Here is a 23571-nt window from a genome sequence, read left to right as displayed (position 1 = left end):
AATATTCAACATAGAAACATAGAGCCAATAGAATCATTTTTAAGCAGTGAAGTCAATCATATCTCATGGTCATTTTGACTAATTTATGAGGTTCTACCTTAAAAACAAATATTACGGCTGCTCTGAAAGTAATGCTTCCTATTTTATGTTGGTCCACCATTTGAGAGGCAGATGTTGGTAGTATAGCAGTAAAGGTTGAATTTTCTCAACAGTATTCAGCTGCATTTTGTTGACATGCAAGAGATGGCAACAGAGGGGCATAGCTAATGGTTTATGTAATAGTTTTCATTAAAATAAATAAGAAGCATTATTTTTGGAGGAACCTAAATAGATTTACTGAGAAAGCTACTTCTCCCGAAGAGCTAAACTTCATTCCTCAATGGATTAGAATTAGTTGGAGTTCCATGGACAAAAACAAAATGCAAGACAAGCAGGCACCACTTCCTCCTCAGCTCTGTACTTCTTCAGCTCTGAAACTGCTTCTTACATTTGTGGCATCACCTTAATTGAGCTCATATGACTATTTCACAGCTTTGGTGGCAAAACAGATGAATGGATTGGGACAGCTTAAAATAATTCATTTTTTTTCAGAGGGAATGAAGGTACTACAGAGGCATAAATATGCAACACACATTTTCAACTACTCAATTCAGCTCTTCTGTGAAGAAAAATGTATCTGAAATATATAAACTAAATCTCTGCAAGTAGGTTAGGAGATATGAGAAGATGTGACTGAAAAAGCACAGTGAATTTATTCATTATTTTTTTCCCTCCAGTTTACCTAATCAGTGTCAGAGATATGACCTTGCTTAAAAAAACAAAAACAACTACATAGTCTGAAAGCAAAACTGCTCAGCAATCTTCTCTCTGATCTTGATTATTCCATTACAGTCTTTATTTTTGTTTTAGAATAAGAAGTTTATAAACCTAAAGAAGAAAAAGATTTACATTCAGGACTTTTTGTTGCTTGTTTTTACGAAGTCCAAGAAAAAAATATAATCTTAAACTTTGACAATATTTTTTTTAAGTCATTTCGGTGAATATAAACTGAGACAAAAAGGGAAAACTTCATTATTTTGTCTTAAGTAAAAATATTTTAATATAAATAAAAGTGCGAACATTATGAAAATTGCAATTTCTACTTAAATATATTAAGGTTTTGATCCAATGTGCATTTCAAAATTATCCAGTTTTCTGTGTGAAAGATCTCTGTACACCTATCAGCTTAACATAGTTTTAAGCACATATGCAAGTTTCAATGAAAGATATTTACCATGTCTTACTCACATGAATACCATTACTCTGTCTTCAAGGGGAATTTACCACATGTTGGCTGGTACAGGCTAAGAACTTTCCTTACAGTGGATAATGCCATTTTCAACTACAGTTTTTTTCAGTAAACTCAGTGAACAAGCCAGCAAAACCAAAAGCTTTATAACAATGTACCTGGAAGGATAGTTCACAAATGTATTTTAATTTGAAGCTTCCCCTGCTATCCCGCATGGATAATTTGAGTTTCAACTGTGAAGAAGCTAAGTATTGCTGTATCTGGATGGGATGAAACAAAAATGGAGTGGACAACACATAGCTCTCTGCAGCTGTCTACAAAGTAGCATTACTCAGCAAAGTAACAGCTCTATTTTCCTGTATCTTATTGGAATTGGATAACTTGTCAAGATACCATAAGATTACAGCTTGAGTCTGATGCACAGGACACCGAGAAAGATTATTTGATTATATCATGTTCTGTCCATAGAAAAATTTACACTTACTGGACATGAGATGATGTGAACAAGACAAAGTACACATTAATACCACGTGCTACAGTAGATCAGTTAAATCACTAACCTTTAGCCAATTCACTTCTTAATTTCAAAATAGCATCAATGTCACAGTCAGCAGCAGCATATGCATGAGGTATAGTAGTTTTAGACTCTGTTAATCTCTTCGCAATAACTCTTCGGATGTTGCTAGCTGGTATTTCTGTGAATGTTCCCTGAAAGAAATCATGTGCTACACACTAAATATCAAGAAAACAAACATACATTTCCCTCTGCTGCAACAAAACTCCAGCCTCGATGCACTTTGAGCACCTCGAGATCAGATATACATTCCAACTACTCAAAGTAAATACAGTTAAGATCAGTGAGTGCTCTAGTCTATTCCACTGAATTGGGATTAACAGCACAGAATTAGTCCCACTCATTTTTTTGAAGAAGTCTGTTAGAATATGCCCAAACATGCAGGCTTGAATTCTCAGTTAAGGTATACAAACACTCATCTTCATCTGCCAAATCTTACACATTGCTTGAATATTTAAATAGTAGAGTATTACCTAAGCAAGCTACTGCTGTTTAAGTTCCCAGAGTGGTCACTTCAGATAGTTTTCACCGCAAATCTTCCTTCATACTCTTCCAAATAAATTCAGTAATATTTTAATGCAAATGTTTTCTCATTTTCTCACCTTCTTCATAGAAGCAAGTCATTTTTTTTAAAAATTGACTGAAATATCAGTGAAGACAGAAAGAAAGATTTCTTTCTCCAGTCCTGGAAATTTCACATCACTACCTAAGCAGCAGCGGCAATATTTACCTCTTACAATGTTGAGCACTTAAAAGAAACATTACCGGTGCAGCAGGTTGTCCTGGTGTAGAAACTGGTGGAACTATTGGCCTTGGATAAGCAGAAGCCACAGCTGTTGCCGGCAAAACAGAAGGCACTGCAGTAGGCTGAGGAGTAGCCGGAGAAACCACAGGTTTCAATTCACTGGGTTTACCCTTCTGCTTCCCTTGCAGAAGTTTAAGAGCATCCCTGGTGATTAAACACAATGACATACTGAGAAAGAAGAAACAACTTCAAAAATTCCCAAATCGTTGCTATTTCATCACTAATTCTAATAGATTAGCAACCTTCCTTTGTGCATTTACATTTCTGCTCTCAAATCAAAGGTTTAACACTCCTGTTAACAAAAGGGTTTTGAATACGCAGTAACGGAAGCCGTTTGTGTCAGAGGAGCATAAAATTCATGACCATTAACAGTCAGTGTACAAGACACTTTATGAATTGCACTAACATTTCTTGTAAATAAGGCAGAGTACTCGTGCTCATGCTATAAAGTCTCAAAAAAACCAGTTTGTTTCATTTGCTATTTTGGTGATCATTTCAACTAAATATAAAGTAATTACTTGCAAAAGGTTTCTAGTACTACTTTATAAATCAATGAAGTAATACATTTATTAATCATTTATCTGTACCTTCTGACATAAATATGTATAAACAGGCACAGAGATAGCATGCAAGTCCACGTTTCATCTCACCACTACCGTCTATCGCAAATGAAGATGCTAGTATGTGAGGATAGTAAAATTTATCTGCACTAGTGACTTGGTGAAAAAGCTTTATCAGTCATCAATCACCTCTTCACGCTCCAGATCTGATAACACAATCTTGTATCATTTACCCTATGTGCTCCTCTATCACTTCACGAAGCCATCACCACCAAAGCACAAATGTTCACAAATGTTTATGTACACAAAGGTTTATTACAAACTGGCAGAGAAAATGTAAAAGAAATCTAAAAATCAGACCACTGACAACCTTAGAATGGCTTCTAAACTAAAGACACCAAACAAAAATATTTCCAAATTTCATTAATTACTGCTTAAGCAAGAATCTACTTGAGTAACAGTTAACCGTTCATATGGTATTAGATTTTTGTAAAGGGACAGAATCTCAGAACACTAAAGGTATTTTTTTCCTAACAATTTATCACTCCAGAGTCAAGAATTAAAATCTGGAAAGCTCCACTTTCTATACAGTATCTGTTTACTCCTTGGTTACTTGCTTTACTTTATTCTTTTAGTCCCAGTAGATACTTCAACTAATATAAAAAAAAAAAAGTCTGAAGTCAGGATGTAAATTCAATGTGAAAGTTATTCCCCGCTTTCTCAAATTTACACACTAGTTAAAACTTGTTTTAAAAAGTATTTTTTTAGGATTTAACATAATTACTACATGAAGGGAGAAGAAATTAAATTTCACAGAATGGAAATCATCCTCTACCATTACAATTTTACACACACATACACACACAAAGAAACTACATGATGTAGTGTAACTTTCCTAGTTAACTGGAAGCTACCAAGAGTTACTCAAAAGTTTTAACTTGGCAATCATAACAGAGACCATCTGTTCATTACATCATTCCCATATTACACAGAATAAAGCTTCAATAACGTTTTATATATTTAAAGTGAAGGAAATGCTTTAAAATTACTTCAGTGTATTATGCATATGGCATAAAAAACAGATGGTCCTTCCTATCACAACCAAGTCAAAATGCTTTAATGATTTTGGTGGCTGCTAGTGCATAAAACTGAATCTTTATTGTGAAAATTGAGCTTATTTTTAGATTAAAATTTATACTTGACAATTTTTGAAACTCCTGCGAGTCTGAGATTTACTATTTATTTTTTTAAAAAAATATTACTCAACTGATTACGAAAAACAGGCACAGCAATGTTTTATGACTGTCATGGCTGCAAGATTAAAATAATAAAAGAGTTGGAGGAGCATACCAAATTAAACAGATTTCTGCACAATGTCAAAGAGATATTTCATTAGAACTGCAAAGAAAAAAAGTCGCTATCCCTCTCTAATTACTCTATAAAATCCCTATCAATACAGAACAATAATGGAGAATGATGAGAGGGAGAGGTAACAAACATGAAAGAGAGTAGTCCAATATCCAGAAAAGATATCAGAGCTTAATGAACACCTGTTAAACAACAGAATGTTATACCAAACTGTTATTATTAGCAGTATTCAAATTCTGCACCTCTTCAGTTTAATCACTACTACAGAAACATGCAGACTAACACTTTGCACTTTATCACATTAGCCAAAATTCAATGAATGGCCAAAGTGAACAGTATATTTTGTGCTCCAAAGATAAATTGTGTGAAATCGACAAGCTAGAGGGTATAAACACTGAAGATCCAAATGTTGGCAACATGAGATGCACAACATTGGCATATTCATGGAAGACTTCTTGGAAGAGGGAAACATTACACATCAGAATCTTCTACTACACCATCAACATTATAGAAGGAACTCATTTGTACCTACCAGCAGCTGACAAGCAATATGCAGCCCAGATCTCACTACACATCTGCACTCAATACATACCCATAAAACAACTCTTTGCAAAATCAGTACTACATAAATGCCCTACGTCTTACCTGCAAGAAGATAACACAAATGCCTGAGTGGCTCTGAAATCCCCAGTCACACTTATTCAGAGCAGATAAGAAAGTACCAGTAAGAGGAACACGGCCTCAGAGAACTCAGGTATTGCTGGTATTTAACATGCACACCTTGTAGTGGTTGCATTTACAAATTTCTACATACCCAGTAAATAGGATGAGACAAGATAGAAGCAGTCTGAGACAATCAGCAATTTTAACATAACTCTCCTAAATACGGAGTCTGAGCTGATGACCAAAATACACGGTGTAACCTTTAACAGAGGTTAATTTCTGTTAACACATCGATTTGCTAGTGTATTTCTGAAAAGAACACAAAATATTGTCACGAAAAAAATGCATCAGTCTGCTAAGAGAGGAAACTATGACAGAAAGCTATTGTGAGAAACAACCTACTGCTGATAAAAGCAGATTTTACAGTGGATTGAATCTAAAGATAGAAAGCTGATAGAAATGAATTTTGCTTGCCTATATAATGCACTGTCTTTCTTTGTTTCAGGTAATCTGATGAGTTCTGTTCAATAAGGAAACTCAGTGTTTACAAGTGAAAAGTGAACATGCAACACTTCCTCAAAAAAATCAATCACCAGTCTGCTTGGAAAGAAGACTTTGAGTCACTCAGCTATAAACTATAGCATGTATTTTAACAGGGATCTGAAGTAAGAAGTATTTCCTTGAATATCTGCAGCAGCTCTCTACAAAAACCTGCAAGCATTTTATTTCAAAGCATAGTAACAAAGCCTGCAGGCAGCTGAAAGATTAACACCATTTCAAAGTAATAGTTAAAAAATAGTAAAAATCAGTCCACATTTTAAAAATATTTTTACAGTCAAATCTTTTTTTGTGTTTTTTTTTTTTTGTTTTTTTTTTAAACAGAAGAGCAACATATCAACAAAATCTTATTTTTTTCAGTAAGTAGTTTTCGTAGCAACTGAAATAGCTTTGCTACATCTCCATGACAACTAGGGAATGTTAATTAGGTGGTTCAAACTCCTAGAGGGTTTCCACTTGCCAGGATTACTAACACACCATAGAGTACCATAAGGAAGAAAATAACTTTTGATTCTTTGCTGCTGTTACACAGAATATTCTATCCATTCAAAATCCTATTTTAATTCAACTCAGCCAAAGGCACTAGGAAGAAGTTTTGAAAAAGCAAGGAAACTTCCACTATCTGCTTCTCTGAATTAACTTCAGAGTTACACTAACCTAGTTGGCTTTGTCTGAAGTGGTATTACAGCAGTTTTCAAGGTCTGTGAAAGTGAAGGAAGGCATCTGTTGAAAGCAATAATTTCACTTAAAAAAAAAAAAAAAAACAAAGAAAAACAGTACTTCTGTTGGAAACTCTTATCTCTAATACTTCACACAGTAATGCAAAGAAAATATACTATTTCAAGGTTAAGAATTCTGGATCTATCACGGTGGGTTTTTATATATGACCTCCCAACTCTAAAGGTTGAATACCAATCATAAGCTTGATGATTCAGAAGAAGATTGAACTACCTAGGAGCTCGATCACAACAAAGATTCCTTAAGCCAAAGACAAGCAATAATAAAAATAAATAAATAAATAAATGGGAAAAAAACCAACAGAACTCTGGATTCCATACCATTGCATTTCATTGCTCTCCCTAGTTTAACAAAAGAGAAATCAAACTAAATTCTGACAGATTTCTTGGTTGAACTTCAGCGAAGGAAGCAAAAGAATTTAATTTATCAAAGAAAAGGAACTGATTAAAACTGTCCAGAGTTGTTTTGTTTTGGCTCTGACTGTACTTTTGAGTAGCAAAATCCTTTACATCCAAAACAGAAGCTCACACTCCTGCCGAGGTGTCAACAACCAGCTGTTAGGCTGAGCTGCAGGAAATGGGATAGCAGAATCATACAGCCATGACAGGATATAAAGCCAAAAAAAATTATTTTATTTTGTAACTTTAAAGGCTTTTTAAAGCACGTCCTCATCTATTCTCCCTATCTCCTTGATAGGTTTTTTCAGATTTAACTGGACAGCTACATACTCTTTAGTGAAGATTCCTCGAGGCCCAGAAGGCGTAACGCTGCTTGGATCAAGCCCATGCGTCTCCACAATGTTGCGAGCTGCAGGACTTAAGCGAAACCTAAGGAAGTGAGGAGAAAAAATAAACTATTTAAATAGTAAGGTTTACTTACTTCCATATATCAAGAGAAACTATAAGACGTAAGCTGTATTTCAGAAGCAATAGCTGGGGAAGAAAATAGTTCTGTTCAAAGGCTGTTATCCTAACAAATCATAATGCGGCCCTTCAACAAGCTTTAACATAAGGTTGAATTTGAAAACATGACAGTGACTTAAAAGAACTAAAATAAAGAATAGAAAACTCATCTCCACGTTTTCCTCTTTCAGCAGTTATACAGTATGCTGGAAAAGGAAGATAAGCGCAGAACCAAATACATTCTTCAAGAGCAGTTTATAACAACATAAGCAATGAGCTTCAGGAATTCAGTCAAAGGTTACACCTCTATCATTTCTCACACAGAGCACATGTCATGGTCTTGAGTTTTTCATATTCCTTTGTTATGACAATGAAAACAATTCTTTTCCAGTACCAAAAAGTACAAGAACTTAGAATGTATGAGAAAGGTAAGACAACATTCCAAAAAACAAACAAACAAAAAACAACACAGAAAGCAAGTTAAATGGAAAATGACCATCTGATCCGTAAGCATTACTGTACATCAACTGTGAACAAAACAACTTCTCCATCTAAGCTCAGAATCCATCATAAAGCAAGTATGTATCAGAATAAAAGCCCATGCATAAAAGGTGTTCTAATAAAGCTGCGTTGGTTGAATTTACTTTTTGGGCTCACAAGCAGAAAAATATTCCAGGCAATTAAGTTTTATTATGTCATATACACTATAGACTCTCAAATTACAGCTTAATATCAGGTGAGAAAAGACCAAAGATTCTCCATGGTTCAGCTCTACTATTCTGAACAAATAAAAGTTCAATTTCATAATGGACATGAAAACTCACTGCAGTTTTCCAGGTTGATGTTCCACTTTAGGAGGGGCTGAAACCGAAGGACCTGCAGGAGTTGAGGTAACAGCAGCTGCAGGTGGTGCCAGAGAAGATGGATCATTAGCATCAGCTGGTATTTCAACCTGCTTCCAATCCTGTCCTTCTTCTACCAGCAGACCAATTAGGGAGCCCAAGCGTACATTTTTGCTTCCTTCCTCTACCTAAATTTAAGGCAATGAGAACATTCAGTTAAATATTGCATTGTCTAGACTCATGACTAAAAAGGGTAACTGTGAAAATTTCAGGCATATATTAATGACACTCCTTCAGGAAAATATATCCTCTTTTATTCCTACCATTAGTAACAAAGACTCATGACTGTAATTAACTACAGCTGCTATTATAAGGTAAAAGAGAAATATCAACTAATATACCAAAGCCTCATACATCTAAAGCTAGCATTCAGAAGTCAAAGTGCAGGAGTTACACACTACAGAATATCTCTAAGAAAAAGCTGCATTAGCTTTTTCTGGAAATGGATGTGGATCTTCTGGAAGAAAGCCTGAAAACTCTGCCAGACACATACAGCAATGTGCCTTGAGATAACTACAATGTATCTGGTAGTGGTACTTTTTAAAAACAAACAAACAAACAACAGAAAGCCAAAGTCCCCGAACTCTACAGCAATAATAGCATCTCTTTTCTTCTTTTTGAAGAACATAACATTTGCTTCATGCTAACGTTCACCACTGTAGTGTATCTAGTTTAATACAAGTGATATCAAATAACAAATCTGTCCAAAAAAGAAGTGCTAGCACTAATGTGGTAAGTAATTCACTATTTCAGAAAACATCCAAATAGAAATCATGCAGGAAGAATAGAATAGACTGGATAAGTCCATTTAGTTTTAGATGCTCCTTTTAAAGTTAAGTTATACCTGTACCACAGTCAAAATAGCTCTTCAATGCTTTAGCAAATAAAATCACAGCTACTACATTAACTTAACAATCTGAAGAAGAGCTGCACAATTGGATACTTTGATGGTCCTCACAACAGTTGCAAAAGTACAACTCTCCAGGCCCTCACAGGCATTAACATTTCCAGAGGATCAATGCCAGGTTTCAAAGCTCACCCGGACAAAAAAGTAGTTCTGTATGACTTTGTATCAGCCCAAACACAGTCAATTTCCAAACAATGAGAAGACACACTCATTCTGTCTCAAAAAGCCACACTGCATAAACATTTGCTTCAAGTAGACCTGGTGTATCTGCACTGCTGATAACTTTGTAAGAAAATGCAAATTACTATCAAACATTTGAAAAGCCTAAACTGAAACAGAAACAAAATAATGACATACCTGATAAGGTATCATATTGCTCTTAGTAGATAAAACCAAGTTTTCTAGAATCTTAAACACTAATAAATCAGAATGCTGTAAAACCATAAAGACTGTACCAGCAGATGCAAGTGGTAGGACGCCGTTGCTCAGATGCACTAACTCTGCTAACAGAATGCATCACATTTCACAAGATTACCTGCTCCTTTACCCAGAAAGACCAACACTAGATCTAAGAAGGAACAGCAAAGGCAACCTTGTCTATATTCTCATAAAACATTTCACATTTACAGCTTTGCCAGTCTACTTCTTTTCCCTCCATGAACACTAGGTAAATAATACTTTAAGAGTAATTATCATATGAAAAATAAATAATAATAATAATAAAATCAACCCTAAGACTTAGATGGATAGTTCCTGTTCTGATCTCCTGGTGCACTTTTTTTCCATTAGTATTTTGAGAAGCTTTGCCTGAGAGAAGAAATAATTCATCAAGATTTCATCACATTTTATTTTTATTGAGTTTAGTTTAAAGTATTCCAGGATAACAGAATGCCAAACAAAAAAATTGTGAACTGCTTGGACTAAGGCTGAAAGATCACAAGAAAGTCCGTTGATAAGCAGATTTGTGTAAGTGTGCATACTGTGCATATTGACAGTATTACCACCACTCATAATCAAATAAAACAGCAGTTTGAAGCAACTGCAAACATAACCTACCTAATCGAGTCACTGAAGCACAAAAACTGGGAAAAACAAAAGAAAATAATGCTAAAAATAGAAAATACTAAAATTATACACTCTAATAATTTTGCAGCACTATCGTATTTAGCACTAAATAAGGCATTTAAAAAACCATGCTTGTCAGCATAATACTCAGATATTTGCTATGAATCTTGTATTCAGCATCAACGACAACACAAAACAGATGTCCCACAAATTCAAAATGCTTCTCATATTCACATGTAACAGTTAATAACAACTAATCCGTGTTGGGTTTGGATTTTTTTTTTTTTTTTTTTTTTTGCATGTCTTCGTTTCTTTACAAGGGTGTGCATGCAAAATAGAGAGCAGCTCTACTTCAATAAACGTTCTACATATGGTACTCGAATAGACCAATAAATGTTAGGATATGTTTGTGCTGTATAAATCTTTATTGCAATTTTGATAGCAGAGTGCTTTAAGGATGCTATGATAACATGCAGAAATTCAACAGGGACAGCTGATGATTCAGTAATGCTTCTCCTAGTTAGACTCTGTCTACAAGCCAGTGCGACATGAGCATTCAAAGCTGTCACTGCTTTTCATATTGAGCCTATTGCACTTCTTCTTTCACTGCTCTTTAAGATAAATAGCTAGGTGAAAACTCCAGCTTCCGTATTTTCCAAAAATGTGTCCAGCCCAGATAACTGCAGAGTGTGTGTTTTTAACAGTATGTGTTTAAAGATACTTTAGAAGCATAAAAACAAATCTATACAGCTTTGCAGCTCAGAACTGGAAGAGACTGGAAAAAATGTTATTATATTGGTTAACTTTTTACCTCCCGGATTTTTTAATCATGTCCTCTGAGTTTTCAAAATTCGTAACACGAGAAAACTCCTTTACATAGACCTCAATGAATCTTGGAGCCTATCATATAGAAAGACTGGGAAAAAAAAAGTCACTTTGGAACATTTCTATTACTCTGTGTGTGTCCACAACCGAGGAGGTTCTAAAAGAAACCTAATTTTGCTGACAAATAAACAAAGCACAAATGAGGCATGACAAGGTGAAACGGTTGGAGGAGACAACTTTAATTGTACAGAGGAGTAATCTCTGAGCTGGTGCCACTGCAGCACAGTGGCAAGCAAAGTGGATGAACCTTATGCTGGTTCACTTTACAGTGGAAGTTTTATACAAAGTAGTTTCAGTTCATAGCAGATCTCACTCAGGTCATGACTGAGAAAATGGTAATGGATATTAAATACAATTCTTTAAAAAAATTATTCATCCTCCGTTTTCAGTCCAAATTTACCTATTTTAGGCAAAAAGTCAGTGGTAATTTAAGAATTAATTCTGCTGAAAGAATAATCACTTCTCTGAAATTACCCTTCTAAAATTTTCATCCACTCATTTAAGTTTTTATGGCATGTTACACTGAACAAGATGTGATCATTAAAAGACAGATTAAGAGAGACAAAGAATATATGCAGATACAGCTATTCTATTCTTACTCTTCTTTTTCTAAAACTATAGATATTTGCAGCATACAGCCATGAAAAGCAAAAGCATTGGAGAAGCTTGAATTAATTTAATCTAATGATTAATCTTTAAAGGTGAAAAACAATGTTAGCTTCCCTTTATTTACTCAGTTTTCTGTAATGAACTCAAATCAAGATGGTGTTGAATTGTAGCTGGCATGAAACAACATAAAACTTCTGCCTTGTTTAAGGATATGAGCAAACTTCAGCTAGCTTGATAACTCAGACATACCAGACACTTTTAATTTCCCATTAACTACATCACATCTTAAACTTTTAAGATGGTCTTTGAAAGGACAGTCTTCTTCATATGAAACCATATTTGATTCTTGTACTAACATTGTTATACCTTTCAGACGTTATTCATTCCCCATTCCAGTCACTATCAGGATTTGAAAATCTCTTAAGAAAACACTAACAAAACTGGATATGCAGCTTATGAACCAGCGTCCCTTTAAACAGATGCTACAGAACAAAAATAACAGTTTTTTTCTTCCACTAGGAATGCAAATAAATGCATTGAGAGAAATGATAACATCCTACTCAAACAGACAGAATCCCTACCAGTATTTTTGCCAATATGCCATCGTCACTTGATTCCATGGTAACCACTGCTTTGTCTGTTTCAATTTCACACAGTGCATCTCCAGCATTCACCATTTCACCTGCAAAATATAACAGAACTTAATGCATGATCTAAATTTCCTTTTATATCTCTTTAACCATTGAAGAGAGACATTTAAGCATACAATACACCCCACTTACATTCTTAAACATATTCTACAGTTAGTAGATTCGCTGTCATGATCTATCATACTGCATTGTTCATTCTCATATACAAACACTAAGATTCGGAGACGGGAATAAAAACATCAGCACATTACCATAGCAATGTTTATAGTAGGTGTTCCAAGACAAAGCACACACACACAATGAAAGTTGTCTGTACAAAACCACTGGTAAGTGGCACTGTCACAAATGCAATTCTCAACCCTCTCTATTTATTGCTAGTCAGCAGTCTAAGAAAGATACTTAAAGCTGTTGAGACAGTGGTCATAGGCAGCAACGCCTGTAACTAAGTATCGTAGTTTCATAGCTTGCACCTACACTATCAAAGCTTTTCAAACAGAAGTATGAAGAGCTTCAATCTCTTTGGAAAGTGTATCAGCAAGCTTGCTTTCTCAATCTCTTCTACAGTCAAAAAAAAAAAAAAAAAAAGATCTTTTAGAAATATACTTACTTTGTGAAATACAAATACGCACAAATGTTAAAAATTCCTTTTAATCCTTACTTACAGGAATGTAAGTAGAATAATTATGAAGGATGCTCCTCCTCTGCTTTTCAAGAATACCCATATCTGCTGACACGCAAAAGCAGTTACTATGTCTGAATTCCTCCAGCAAATCAATACTGACCATGTGGCCTATCTTAAAAACAAAACTACATAGAAGAAGTTTAAGGTAATTGAATGCTTTGGTCTCCAACGAAACAGGGCACTTTTCCTTATAGAGTACTGAAAAATGGGGAGAATACACAGAAGTCTAACAAAAGATTACATTTCTTTTAACACAAAATATGATTTTAGTATCTCCTCAGTAACAGAAATGCCACACCTATACTATCTAAACATTTAATTTCTGCTGTCACTTTGATGTTAGGCATCAGAAAATTCTTGTGCAGGTTGTAACCTACATTTTAAAGTTTATCATACAATTTAATAAATATCTCCATTCAGGTATGACTGTCTGAATTAGAATAAAAGAAAAATTAAGTATTTATTATCTTTGTGATCTCCGCAGTAAAAAGCAACAGAGACATTCAAACCTCAATTAATCACATAGTTTTAGAATTCATAAACAATCTCATTATGGAACTTGGCAGGGGAGGTCACAAAGTAGCACCTATTTATTTAATTTAATAATCTAATTGCTGCACTGCACTTTGCAATAACTAGAGCATAAACAGTCTACAACAGGAAGCCAAATTTCCAGGCTTTATATCAGTAGCTTTATCCCTCTGGATTATTAATTCAAGTGCCCTGTCAGACCATTAGGTAAGTACCTGAGAGCTGTCAAGAAATCAAGTCATTGAGCAAATTCCATAACCTATATAGTTGAGATAAGAAAGGAGCGTAACACCCTATCTGCTTCTCTTCTTGCAACCTGCAATTAGTCTGAAAATGTTCTGCACCATTGAGAAGATCTCTCACTACTGCAGATTGCTCAGCACCAACTCTACCAGCATCAATTAGCTAAAACAAATACCACGCGTTTCTCCCTGAGAATATAACTCATAACTCGGGTACGTGGAGAAAGCTGAGGACTCTTACACAGGGAAGGCAAGAGGAAAAGTCTTCAAGGAAATGGGTAAACCACTTTTCCACTTGTTTGGGTTTGTTTTCTTTTCCCCGTTCCCAATAAGCACTGCAGCCAAGAAGCAGCCACAGATTTGGAAGGCAATTGATCAAATGCAATTTTAATCAAGAATACTTCATAGCTGGCTTCAAAATCTCATGGATTTCAGTGATTCACTGTAATAGAAAGGATCATAGTTATTTTCAGTAGAGAGTGCAAAATGTGATAGCTCCAAAACAGGGCCCACTTTGATGTCAATTATAGATCAGCTTTCCCAGTAGAGATGATTGGGATGAACAGCTTTGCAAATCGTATCTTTGTTTTCATGTTTTTGAATGAGAAAGCAGATTTTGCAAAAGGAGTTGCCTTAACGGTAGCTACCTCTCTGAGATTATATACAATACACTTAACAATTCTTTTTATTTTCACATTTAAAAGAAAAAACTTAAATCAGTCATTTCTTGTAGCTAGACTGAATGATTAGCATTTCTACTGAAACTGACTTCCCCTCTAGGAAATCCCTTCCAACTGACATTCAATAGCCTGAATTCTCTATTCAATTACTAGCAGACAAGTATCCAAATCACAAGATACAAACTGCATTCTTTGAAGTGCTCTTTGCAAATTAAATCAAAGTTGACTGAGCACAGAAGTCCCTGGAGGTGATTTCTCAGAAGAAGACCAAGTTACTCTGCATGGGGAAACTGCTAGCGCTGTTGCTGTTCTTTTTCCTACCCAGAGTAATTAGGGGGTTTTCATCTCCAGGGCTGTTAATCTATCATCTTTCATCGACATCAAATTCATACATAATAAATAAAAATTTTTAGATACACAGTTTTTAAGTGAAGGACTTTATTACCCATCGGACGTTATATGAAACTGCATGAACAATGAGAAGAAAATAGTAAAGCTGTCAATTAAGTTCAGTATTTTTCTTTCTGCCCTACTGAAATCATCTGCTCATACCATGAAACTGTTAAATGAAACATTTGATTCTTAAACAAAGAGCAAAAAAATAATTCAACTAGTATTCTACTGGCCCCTGCTGGGTAAGCTGGGAAATACACTTCACATGCAATTGCTTTACTTCTGTCAACCGCTTTTAAATGTTGGTTCTTTATATCATGTTATCAACCATTTCTATTCAATAATGCTGCTACACATGGATGGTCAACTCACTGGAGAATCACACTGCTCATCACCTCTTGCAGACAGAAGCATTAAAGTACTGTGGTTTTCCTCTTAACTTTGTTTTTTAATGTCATGATTATGCTCCTTTTCCAGACTGCCAAAAGTTCAGCAGCACATCAGTGCCAATAAATCTTAAATAGATCTTAACGAGATGATATCCTTTACTTAATTTTGGTCTTGCTTCTAAATAGCAAGTAGAGCAATGACAATCCTAAAATAGCTAATCACAAAGTCAAACCAAAAATCAAGATATCATTTTAATTAAAATACTTTTTTTCCTCTTGTGTTGGGGTTGGCACGTAGTGGGAAACCTGTGGAAAAATCACTGTCTGGCTGCTGAATCCTAACATAAATTTATGAGGAAAACCAATTCATTCATTTATCTATCTATCTATATACACACACACACACATATATATATATATATATATTTTTTTTTTTTACCATGGACAAACTGTCATATTTTTCCTAGTTTGTTTTGCGGAAACTCCTACTAGAAGAGTTCATATCCATTACAAGAGGACCTCTGAGCTATGGATTTGCCATCTTTTCACATTCCAAAATATTCAAAACAGATACAAGTAAAGTACTTTGGTAATTCAGTGACAAAGCCTTACCCACACTTTGAAGAAAAAACTCATTTATCCAGGTAGAACAATCAAAATGCAGATTTAGATCAACAAATCACAACTGATATATAGAAGGCAAGTCCTAAAGAACAACTATAAAAATACCACATTCTTTAACTATTTTATCACCCACCAGAATAACAAAACAGTGATCCCTCCCCAGACTAAGAGACTCTCATACCTCTAAAGCTACTGTTAATCACAACAACACTGGGAATTAAGAACAAACAAACAAGCCACAAACAAATACTCGCACCCTTGAACAACCTAATAGAAAATGTTCAAAATGTGGTCAAAGCAACCGTATGGAATACAACTAAAGAAAAAGTATTTAAAGCCAACAATTGTAAAGTGAGGTATTGTTCAAAAAGAAAGCACAGACACACCAAACATTTTGCTTCAAAATACTAAGACACAACTTGAAACAAAGATCTTATTCTTACAGAACACAAAGCTGAAGAATTGCAACTGAGGACATAGAAAATGGTGTCTCACCTTCCTTCTTTAACCATTTCACAATGTTTCCTTCTTCCATTGTAGGAGAAAGTGCAGGCATTAAAACTTTAATTGCAGGTGCACCTGTAAAATAAGAACATTGTAATCTAGACTTAATACCTTTCAAGCACAAATGAGGCTAAAAGCCCACGAACCTGAAAGACAGCCGAACTGAACTTAATCATTAAGACAAAGCTCTTTTTCCAAAGCTTATATGTAAGCAAATACTTTAAACGCACTCCCAAGAACACCAAAGAAAACAAAATAAACTACAGAATCTGTTACACAGAGAAGAGCCAACCTGGGAATGAAACCATACGAAGTGTTAAGCAAACTGAGTTTTGTCTTTAGTAAAAGTAAAAATGATGTGGACACTGTATGACCGATAAAGAAGGCACATCTGCTTAAGCTTTGAAGCAATTAGTTTTTAATGTAAGCTTCCCCCTCACAACTAAGACAATGCATTATGAAAAATACACAAACTAGTATTTCAAATTTCAGTACAACCTGCTAAAGAATGCTGTGGTGAATTGAAGTGAAGCAGTTATAGAACTTTTGCCCAACAGAACTGTAAATAGAAGGAAATTTAAAGCTTGTTTAAAGCTCAAATTACACACTTTATCAAGCATAGATTGAAAAAGCAACCATAAAATACTAACATCCACTAGAAGAATAAGCAGCTATCATAAAGCTCTGAGTCTTTCTTCTTCCCCACTGAAATGCCACAAAATTCGTAAGCTGAGGCACCTAACGTCTCCTGCCTCTTGAGTATCAGATGCATACGTACTAAGTCAAAGCCTATTTTCATTATTTTTGTGTTTCCACATGTGGTCCTGCATGTTCTTCCTTCTGCTGCTGTGGGAGCTCCTTTGAGCAAGACCTTGGCTAAAATACCACACTACAGCCTTTTATTCACTCCAGGACATGCGGGCAAATGGAACAACTCTCCAAGACAAGTGACCAGGAAATGGTGTCTGAAAGTAAGGCCTGTCAGATATACGTAGCCCAAAGAAGAGAAAAGCAATGTGCACACATGTATTCATTTCATAAGAGAGGCCAATCTTCTAAACCACAAGAAATTGGATAGCTCCCTGCTGATGAATCCTGATGTATGCTCCATCCAGAAATTCCTCAGTGTTATTTATTGGTTTTTCTTCTAAGTTACGCAGCAAAATCACAAATGCATGAGTACAGTCTCAAGCAACTTCTGGTCAGTCTCAGAGTACTCATCTATCCTCAGACTTCTTAAGCATGAAGACAGAGTGGTGGAACTGTAAGGAACATACCCAGCTAACTGATAGATTAACTCCTGACACACAAACAGAGGCTAAGATACTTATAATTAGGACCCCTGCTTTAATGCTGAACTGCAACGTTAAAAGTGTGCCAAGACAAAGCACAAAACCTCATCCTCCTGAAGTTCAAAAGTTGAAGAAATCACAGTCCTGATTTGCAGAACCATAAGTGTCGATGATTTTTTCTCAAAACCACCACAAACACTCCGTGCTCCTCTTCTTTAATGCAGGTTGTAGAACTTTTTCCAGATGAAAGATTAAAGCATACTTTTTATACTAATAAAGCTCCCGTAATCCTAGTACTCCAGAAAATGATGATCCACCTCCTCCACCAATAAACTGTTCCAGTGTTTATTTACCCTTTTTGTGAAGAAATCCTATCTACTTCCTATCTGGATACTTCTCCTATGAGGAAAGGTGGAGGGAAGTGGGCTTGTTTAGCCTGGAAAAGAGAAGGCTCTGGGGAGAGACTTTATTGTTGCCTTCTGATATTTGAAGGGAGCTTATAAACAAGAGAATGACTGTTTATGAGAGTGGATAGCAACAGGACAAGGGGGAATGGCTTTAAACTGAGACATTGGAGGTTTAGGTTGGATATTAGGAAGAAGTTTTTCACACAGAGGGTGGTCACACACTGGAACAGGTTGCCCAAGGAGGCTGTGGGTGCCCCATCTTTGGAGGCATTCAAGGCCAGGCTGGATGAGGCTCTGGGCAGCCTGGTCTGGTGTTGGCGACCCTGCACATAGCACGGGGTTGAAACTGGATGGTCATTGTGGTCCTTTTCAACCCAGCCCATTCTATGATACTCTGCAGTCTGAAATTGCCTAACTTCAAATTTCACTGATTGTATCTTAGGCATCTGGTAAAAAGCTTGAAAGATGTCTCATCACAGAGATGTTTCAAACGGATAAGTGTCTATATACATGGACCAGCAAATTCTTGGCCTTCTCTTGCCATGACGCTGCCACCTCCTAGATGCAGCTGACCAGCAGCTCACTGCAACATGCAGTCAGCTGGATCGGCTCAGTGTCCCCATACACAGAGCCAAGAGGCATTGCACACTGCCCAGTTGTATGTCACATAAGTGGGATTCTTTGGAACACAGAGCCCCACGAGGCAGCACATTCCTTGGCCACACAGCATGCCGCCTCCCCCACCATTCGATTCAAGGCACCAGAGGAGCATTCTGACATACAGCTTGTAATAAATGGATATAATCATTCTGAACTTATAAGGATAGTTACAAGACCAACCAAATACAGCTCTTTAAGTACTATTTTGTGTAGTTTTCCAGTATCTGATCAGTTTAAGGCCCATTTCTGAATTATTTACCTGAATCTGTATTCAATTAAACCACAAAAATAGACACACGAGAGGAACGTATAAAAAGGCAAGAATCAATTCTGCTTCATATTTCCTTTTCTTTGTATCCAGTCAGCAGCATTAAGGTTTATCATAACTAGGAAGCAGCAATACACCTCTCTCACATCTTGTCGTTCTTAGAGTAAGCAGAACAGCTTAAAAAACTTAGCAGGTATCCCATTTTTTTTTCCATTATTGAGAATAAAAAGAACAATGAAATAAACCTGGAGTTTTAAGACAAGAAGCCAGAACAAAAATGTTTCTCATCATTTCTTCTGTGTTCTAAGAATTACCCTGGTTAAGATCTCAGAGAAGATAAAGATAGAAGGGAAACTTCAATTAATACACAATGTTTTAAGGGAATTAAAATTATCTACCTTTCTTCTTTAATTAATTAATATTAACATGTCCAATAAATCTGCCTTTGTCTCTCTCATTGCTACAGGACTATGAAAGAACTAATTATTACACTCGTAAAAAGTATTAAACTGTAAATATTTCAGAGGTTGGGTAGAGTTAAAGAAATAACATGGTTTTCTCATTATTTCTGGATACAAAGCTTTTTTAATGCAAATTTTAAACACTGCAGCAACTATCTCATAACCTCAGCAAGCATTAATGACATGGCCATTTTATAATGCACCAAGAGCAGAAGGTGAGCTATTTATTTCCCACAGACCCCAGGACATCATCACAATTAGGGTCATGCTGCCCACAACACTTCAGCTGTAGAAATGAGCCCAGGGTGTGTATATATATATAGTTATGCATATATGATTTGTGTTTCCAGAAGAATGCATGAAGAAATATGCATACTTGTTTCAACTTTCTATTCCCAAGCTAATTTCCTTTTACAAATCAGCCCTAGAAATTGATCTGCTCTTTCCATTATACATAAATGCTTGTCAGTTTACTACTATTCATTACTATAACATTTAAAAATGTATCCAAACAATGTTGTGGGTAACAGTGGCACTCTTTAACTGAATTTTTTTTTTTTTTTTTTAAGTTTCTTTTTTGCAATCTCCCGTCTTGGTTCAATACACAAAAAAAGAAATAAACGACATTAAGAATGTATGCTATCCTCTGAATGCCTGTGTTCATACTGTGTCTAGTTTTTTCAAATACTGCAGGTTAAAACATGAGTTTACAATTTCCTTTATGCTCTGTACATCCACTGAAACATATTTATGGATTACGGCCAATAGAAAATACATTACTTGAAAATGTATACAACATAAATAAATGCTCTGTTTCATTTTCCTAGCTTGACAAGTCAACTTTGACAACCAAATAAGCAAAAAAAAAAAAAAAAATCAAAAACAATTCTGAAGTCATATCCCACAAAACTCTAAGATGACCTACAACTGGTAAGCGTGCTTCAAGGAAAAAGAAAGCATTCCATATTTCTAATGAGATTTAAAAAGCATTTTAAAACATGATGGATGGCTCATATGCTTCAATTTAGTAATGAGTTACCTGACCCGTTCCCCAGAATATGCTCCATCCCACGGCATAAATACAAAACTGAGTAACAAATCTGGAGTACTTTAACATTGTCCCTGTCACATAACAAGCAGCTTTTGCAAACCATACAGTCTCTTCCAATGAAGTTAGAAGACAAGACTCAGTAGCAAGCATATGTGACGCATTAAAAAAATAAACAGGAGACAAAGCAGAAGAAAGAAGCCAAAAATGAAGGCGCACATTAAATCTGAAAATTGGAAACTCATTTTCTGTATTACTGTGCCCCACTGCAATAATGGTAATTGCAACTGAGAAGCAGCACTCAAACTTATTGTAGAAGGTATACGACTGCTTCTAATCAACAGAAACAAATACATACATCCCACCATCACAATTCTGCAAACCTATTTAGAAACCATAAGAAGAAAATTTAAGTTTGTGAAAACTAATGCTGTGCTCCACTTTCTCTGAAGGCAGCAGAGCCCTGCAAGTTGCAGGTGACAAAGCTGATTACTTCTTGGGAGGCAGCTGACATTTTACTTCAAAACATAGACTATTACATTTATATGGAATTATGCAATGATTTCATTCTGAAAATAAACACCTGGCTGTAACATTCTGCAGCTTGTCCCTCCAGACTTAAAATGTACTTTTAAGTCTAGAAGACTGCTGATGTCACAGATGTTTTCTGTTAGACAGCTCACCTGAAAGTTTGACATGCCGCTTAAATTAGAAAACAATTGCCATATGGAAACATCTTGATCCTCAAATGCACTCCAACAATAAAGAATTTAACAGACACATCATTGATCGCAATTTAAAAAGAAAACATGAGCTTACTTGCTGATTAGCTGCCAAGGTATACAACATAAAGCAATTAACTATTTAAAAAACATTACAAACTTCTGATTACCTGCACCAAAGCTCAGAAAAATATGTACAAAACCTAAAAAAGCAAAGAACTGAAAAGATTTTTTATCTATACACTGGACAACTCTATGTATACTTGTATAAAGATCTGTAACAGGGAAGAGGTATTGTGGTAAACAAGCAGTTTATAAAAGTTGCAGTGGTTTCTCACTCCAGCACACTACTCATTGATCTTTCACTTTTTTATGTGTATGATAAAAAGGTCAATACTATTACCAGAGCAAAATGCTGTCCTCATCTAATCACGTTGTCACTGCAGACAAATGTGTCGGCCATGGTCTATCCAACAGCAAACCGTTTCCCTTCTCTCCCTCCATTCCATTTTATTTATTTTTAAACTCACATTGCCAGTGAAACTTAAGGTCGGTTGCTAGGTTGCTTCTGCTGGCCTATCAAGTAAAAAAGACATTCTAGTTGCTTTCTGATGTTTGGACGGCAGATATGGTCAACAAGTTCATTGAAAAAACTTCCCACAGAACATATTCACTAACAGTATTTTGGTGTCTTAAAGAAATCTCACAACTATGAAATCAAAGTGCTTTTTATGAGAAATCACTGCTTCTTTCATCTACAATGTATCACAGATACAGAATCACAGAGGCTGGAAAAGACCTCTGAGATCATCTAATCCAACCCTCACAACAGTTTTGCAAGGCAGTGAATCAATTACATTTCAAATTGTGCTAATTTTAGGAAAACTTATTAGCTTAGCCTTTCATGACTGGCTCTTGTTCTACGTTAACTTTAATATCAATCCATGAGATGCGTGAAAGCAGCTGTTCAGCCTTCTGACCCACTTACTCGTACTACCAACAGTGCTAATATTTATGATGCTGTTCAGTTATCCAGATTAGAGAATGGGTTTTGCTGGTAGTTAATCTCATCACAAGAAATACGATTTCATTCATGATAGCTCCCTGACCTGACTCATCACACAGCAATATAAATAACACTGACACTCAAAACACCCTGCAGAAAGCAGGACAGGACTTAATCCAGACTAAAGGAACTGCTAACTACAAATACAGTACTTATGGCAAAGGAAAGGAAAAAGGAGGTGCACCTAAACTCCATTTTCTCCACTCCTTCCTCACCCCCAGCCTCACTAAACAATCCAATCCTTGTGTGTTCACTTAAGGCACATGCATACAGAGACATCTTTGTTCACAGCCAGGTTCTGAAGTGCTGCAATTAAGGCTTGCTCTTCCACAGATACACAAGAACAGCAGCTACAAGAATGCTTACCCTTCAAAGCTATTTTAGTCACTTTCTGGTTAGTGATCAGGCATCCAAACAGGATACAGGTTAATTGCACTGTACAGTCCTTATAAGCACTCTGGAAACTAAATATTGTTGATCTTTCATTACAGTGAGTAAAGAGTTCAGACAATTCACACAATCTATTAAAGACAAGTGAGGTTCCCTCACTTAAGAGAGTTTAGAACACATGAAACTTCTCAGCTCTCATCACTATCCGCTAATTTTACTGCCATCAACTTTGTGTTGTCACAAACCAATTATCTGAGTTATAAAAGGCTTAGAAAACAACAATTTTTTTTTCACGTAAGCAGTAGCTTCTATTTTAAAGATAATTTTCTATGTGGCACTTTGATTTCATAGTTGTGAGACTTCTTTAAGACACCAGAATACTGTTAGTGAATGTGTTCTGCGGGAAGTTTTTTCAATGAACTTGTTGACCATATCTACCGTCCAAACATCAGAAAGCAACTAGAATGTCTTTTTTTTCTCCCTTCTATGAAGAAAGTCCATCAGCACCTTGTCTCCTCAGTTTACTGTACAGCTCCACAACGTTACTAGAATGTCAATTACCTGCTGAAACTTCAGTGTAACATATACCGATTTGCAACTACAATTAAGCAGATCTACACCCTGGTGCTTTGACTACCTATAGATACAGCTGGAATTTCGCATATCCCCGTTTCTGGAGATGCACAATGCAATCAAGGAGATAAAACAGAGCAATGCAGTTCAAACCACTGAAAGTTT

The 23571-nt window shown here is 35.8% G+C and overlaps 1 protein-coding gene across 4 annotated transcripts in view; it reads right to left on the bottom strand.

The window, feature by feature from the left end:
• Positions 1-23571, bottom strand: part of PDHX (pyruvate dehydrogenase complex component X) — a 79374-nt gene that overhangs the window by 15021 nt on the left and 40782 nt on the right. For all 4 annotated transcript variants that reach the window (XM_085224540.1, XM_085224539.1, XM_085224541.1 and 1 more), the window contains 6 exons: positions 16511-16594; positions 12406-12506; positions 8281-8486; positions 7283-7381; positions 2628-2811; positions 1849-1996 (listed from right to left, as the gene is read on the bottom strand). In XM_085224540.1, coding sequence (XP_085080666.1) covers positions 1849-1996; positions 2628-2811; positions 7283-7381; positions 8281-8486; positions 12406-12506; positions 16511-16571 — 799 coding nt within the window. In that variant the 5' untranslated portion in view covers positions 16572-16594. The remainder of the gene's footprint in view (positions 1-1848; positions 1997-2627; positions 2812-7282; positions 7382-8280; positions 8487-12405; positions 12507-16510; positions 16595-23571) is intronic.

Source organism: Meleagris gallopavo, chromosome 5, assembly GCF_905368555.1.
Source record: "Meleagris gallopavo chromosome 5, MGAL_WU_HG_1.1, whole genome shotgun sequence".
NCBI classification, from domain to species: Eukaryota; Metazoa; Chordata; class Aves; order Galliformes; family Phasianidae; genus Meleagris; species Meleagris gallopavo.
Note: the sequence above shows the minus strand (reverse complement) of the source record. Positions and strands in the feature narration are given on the sequence as shown.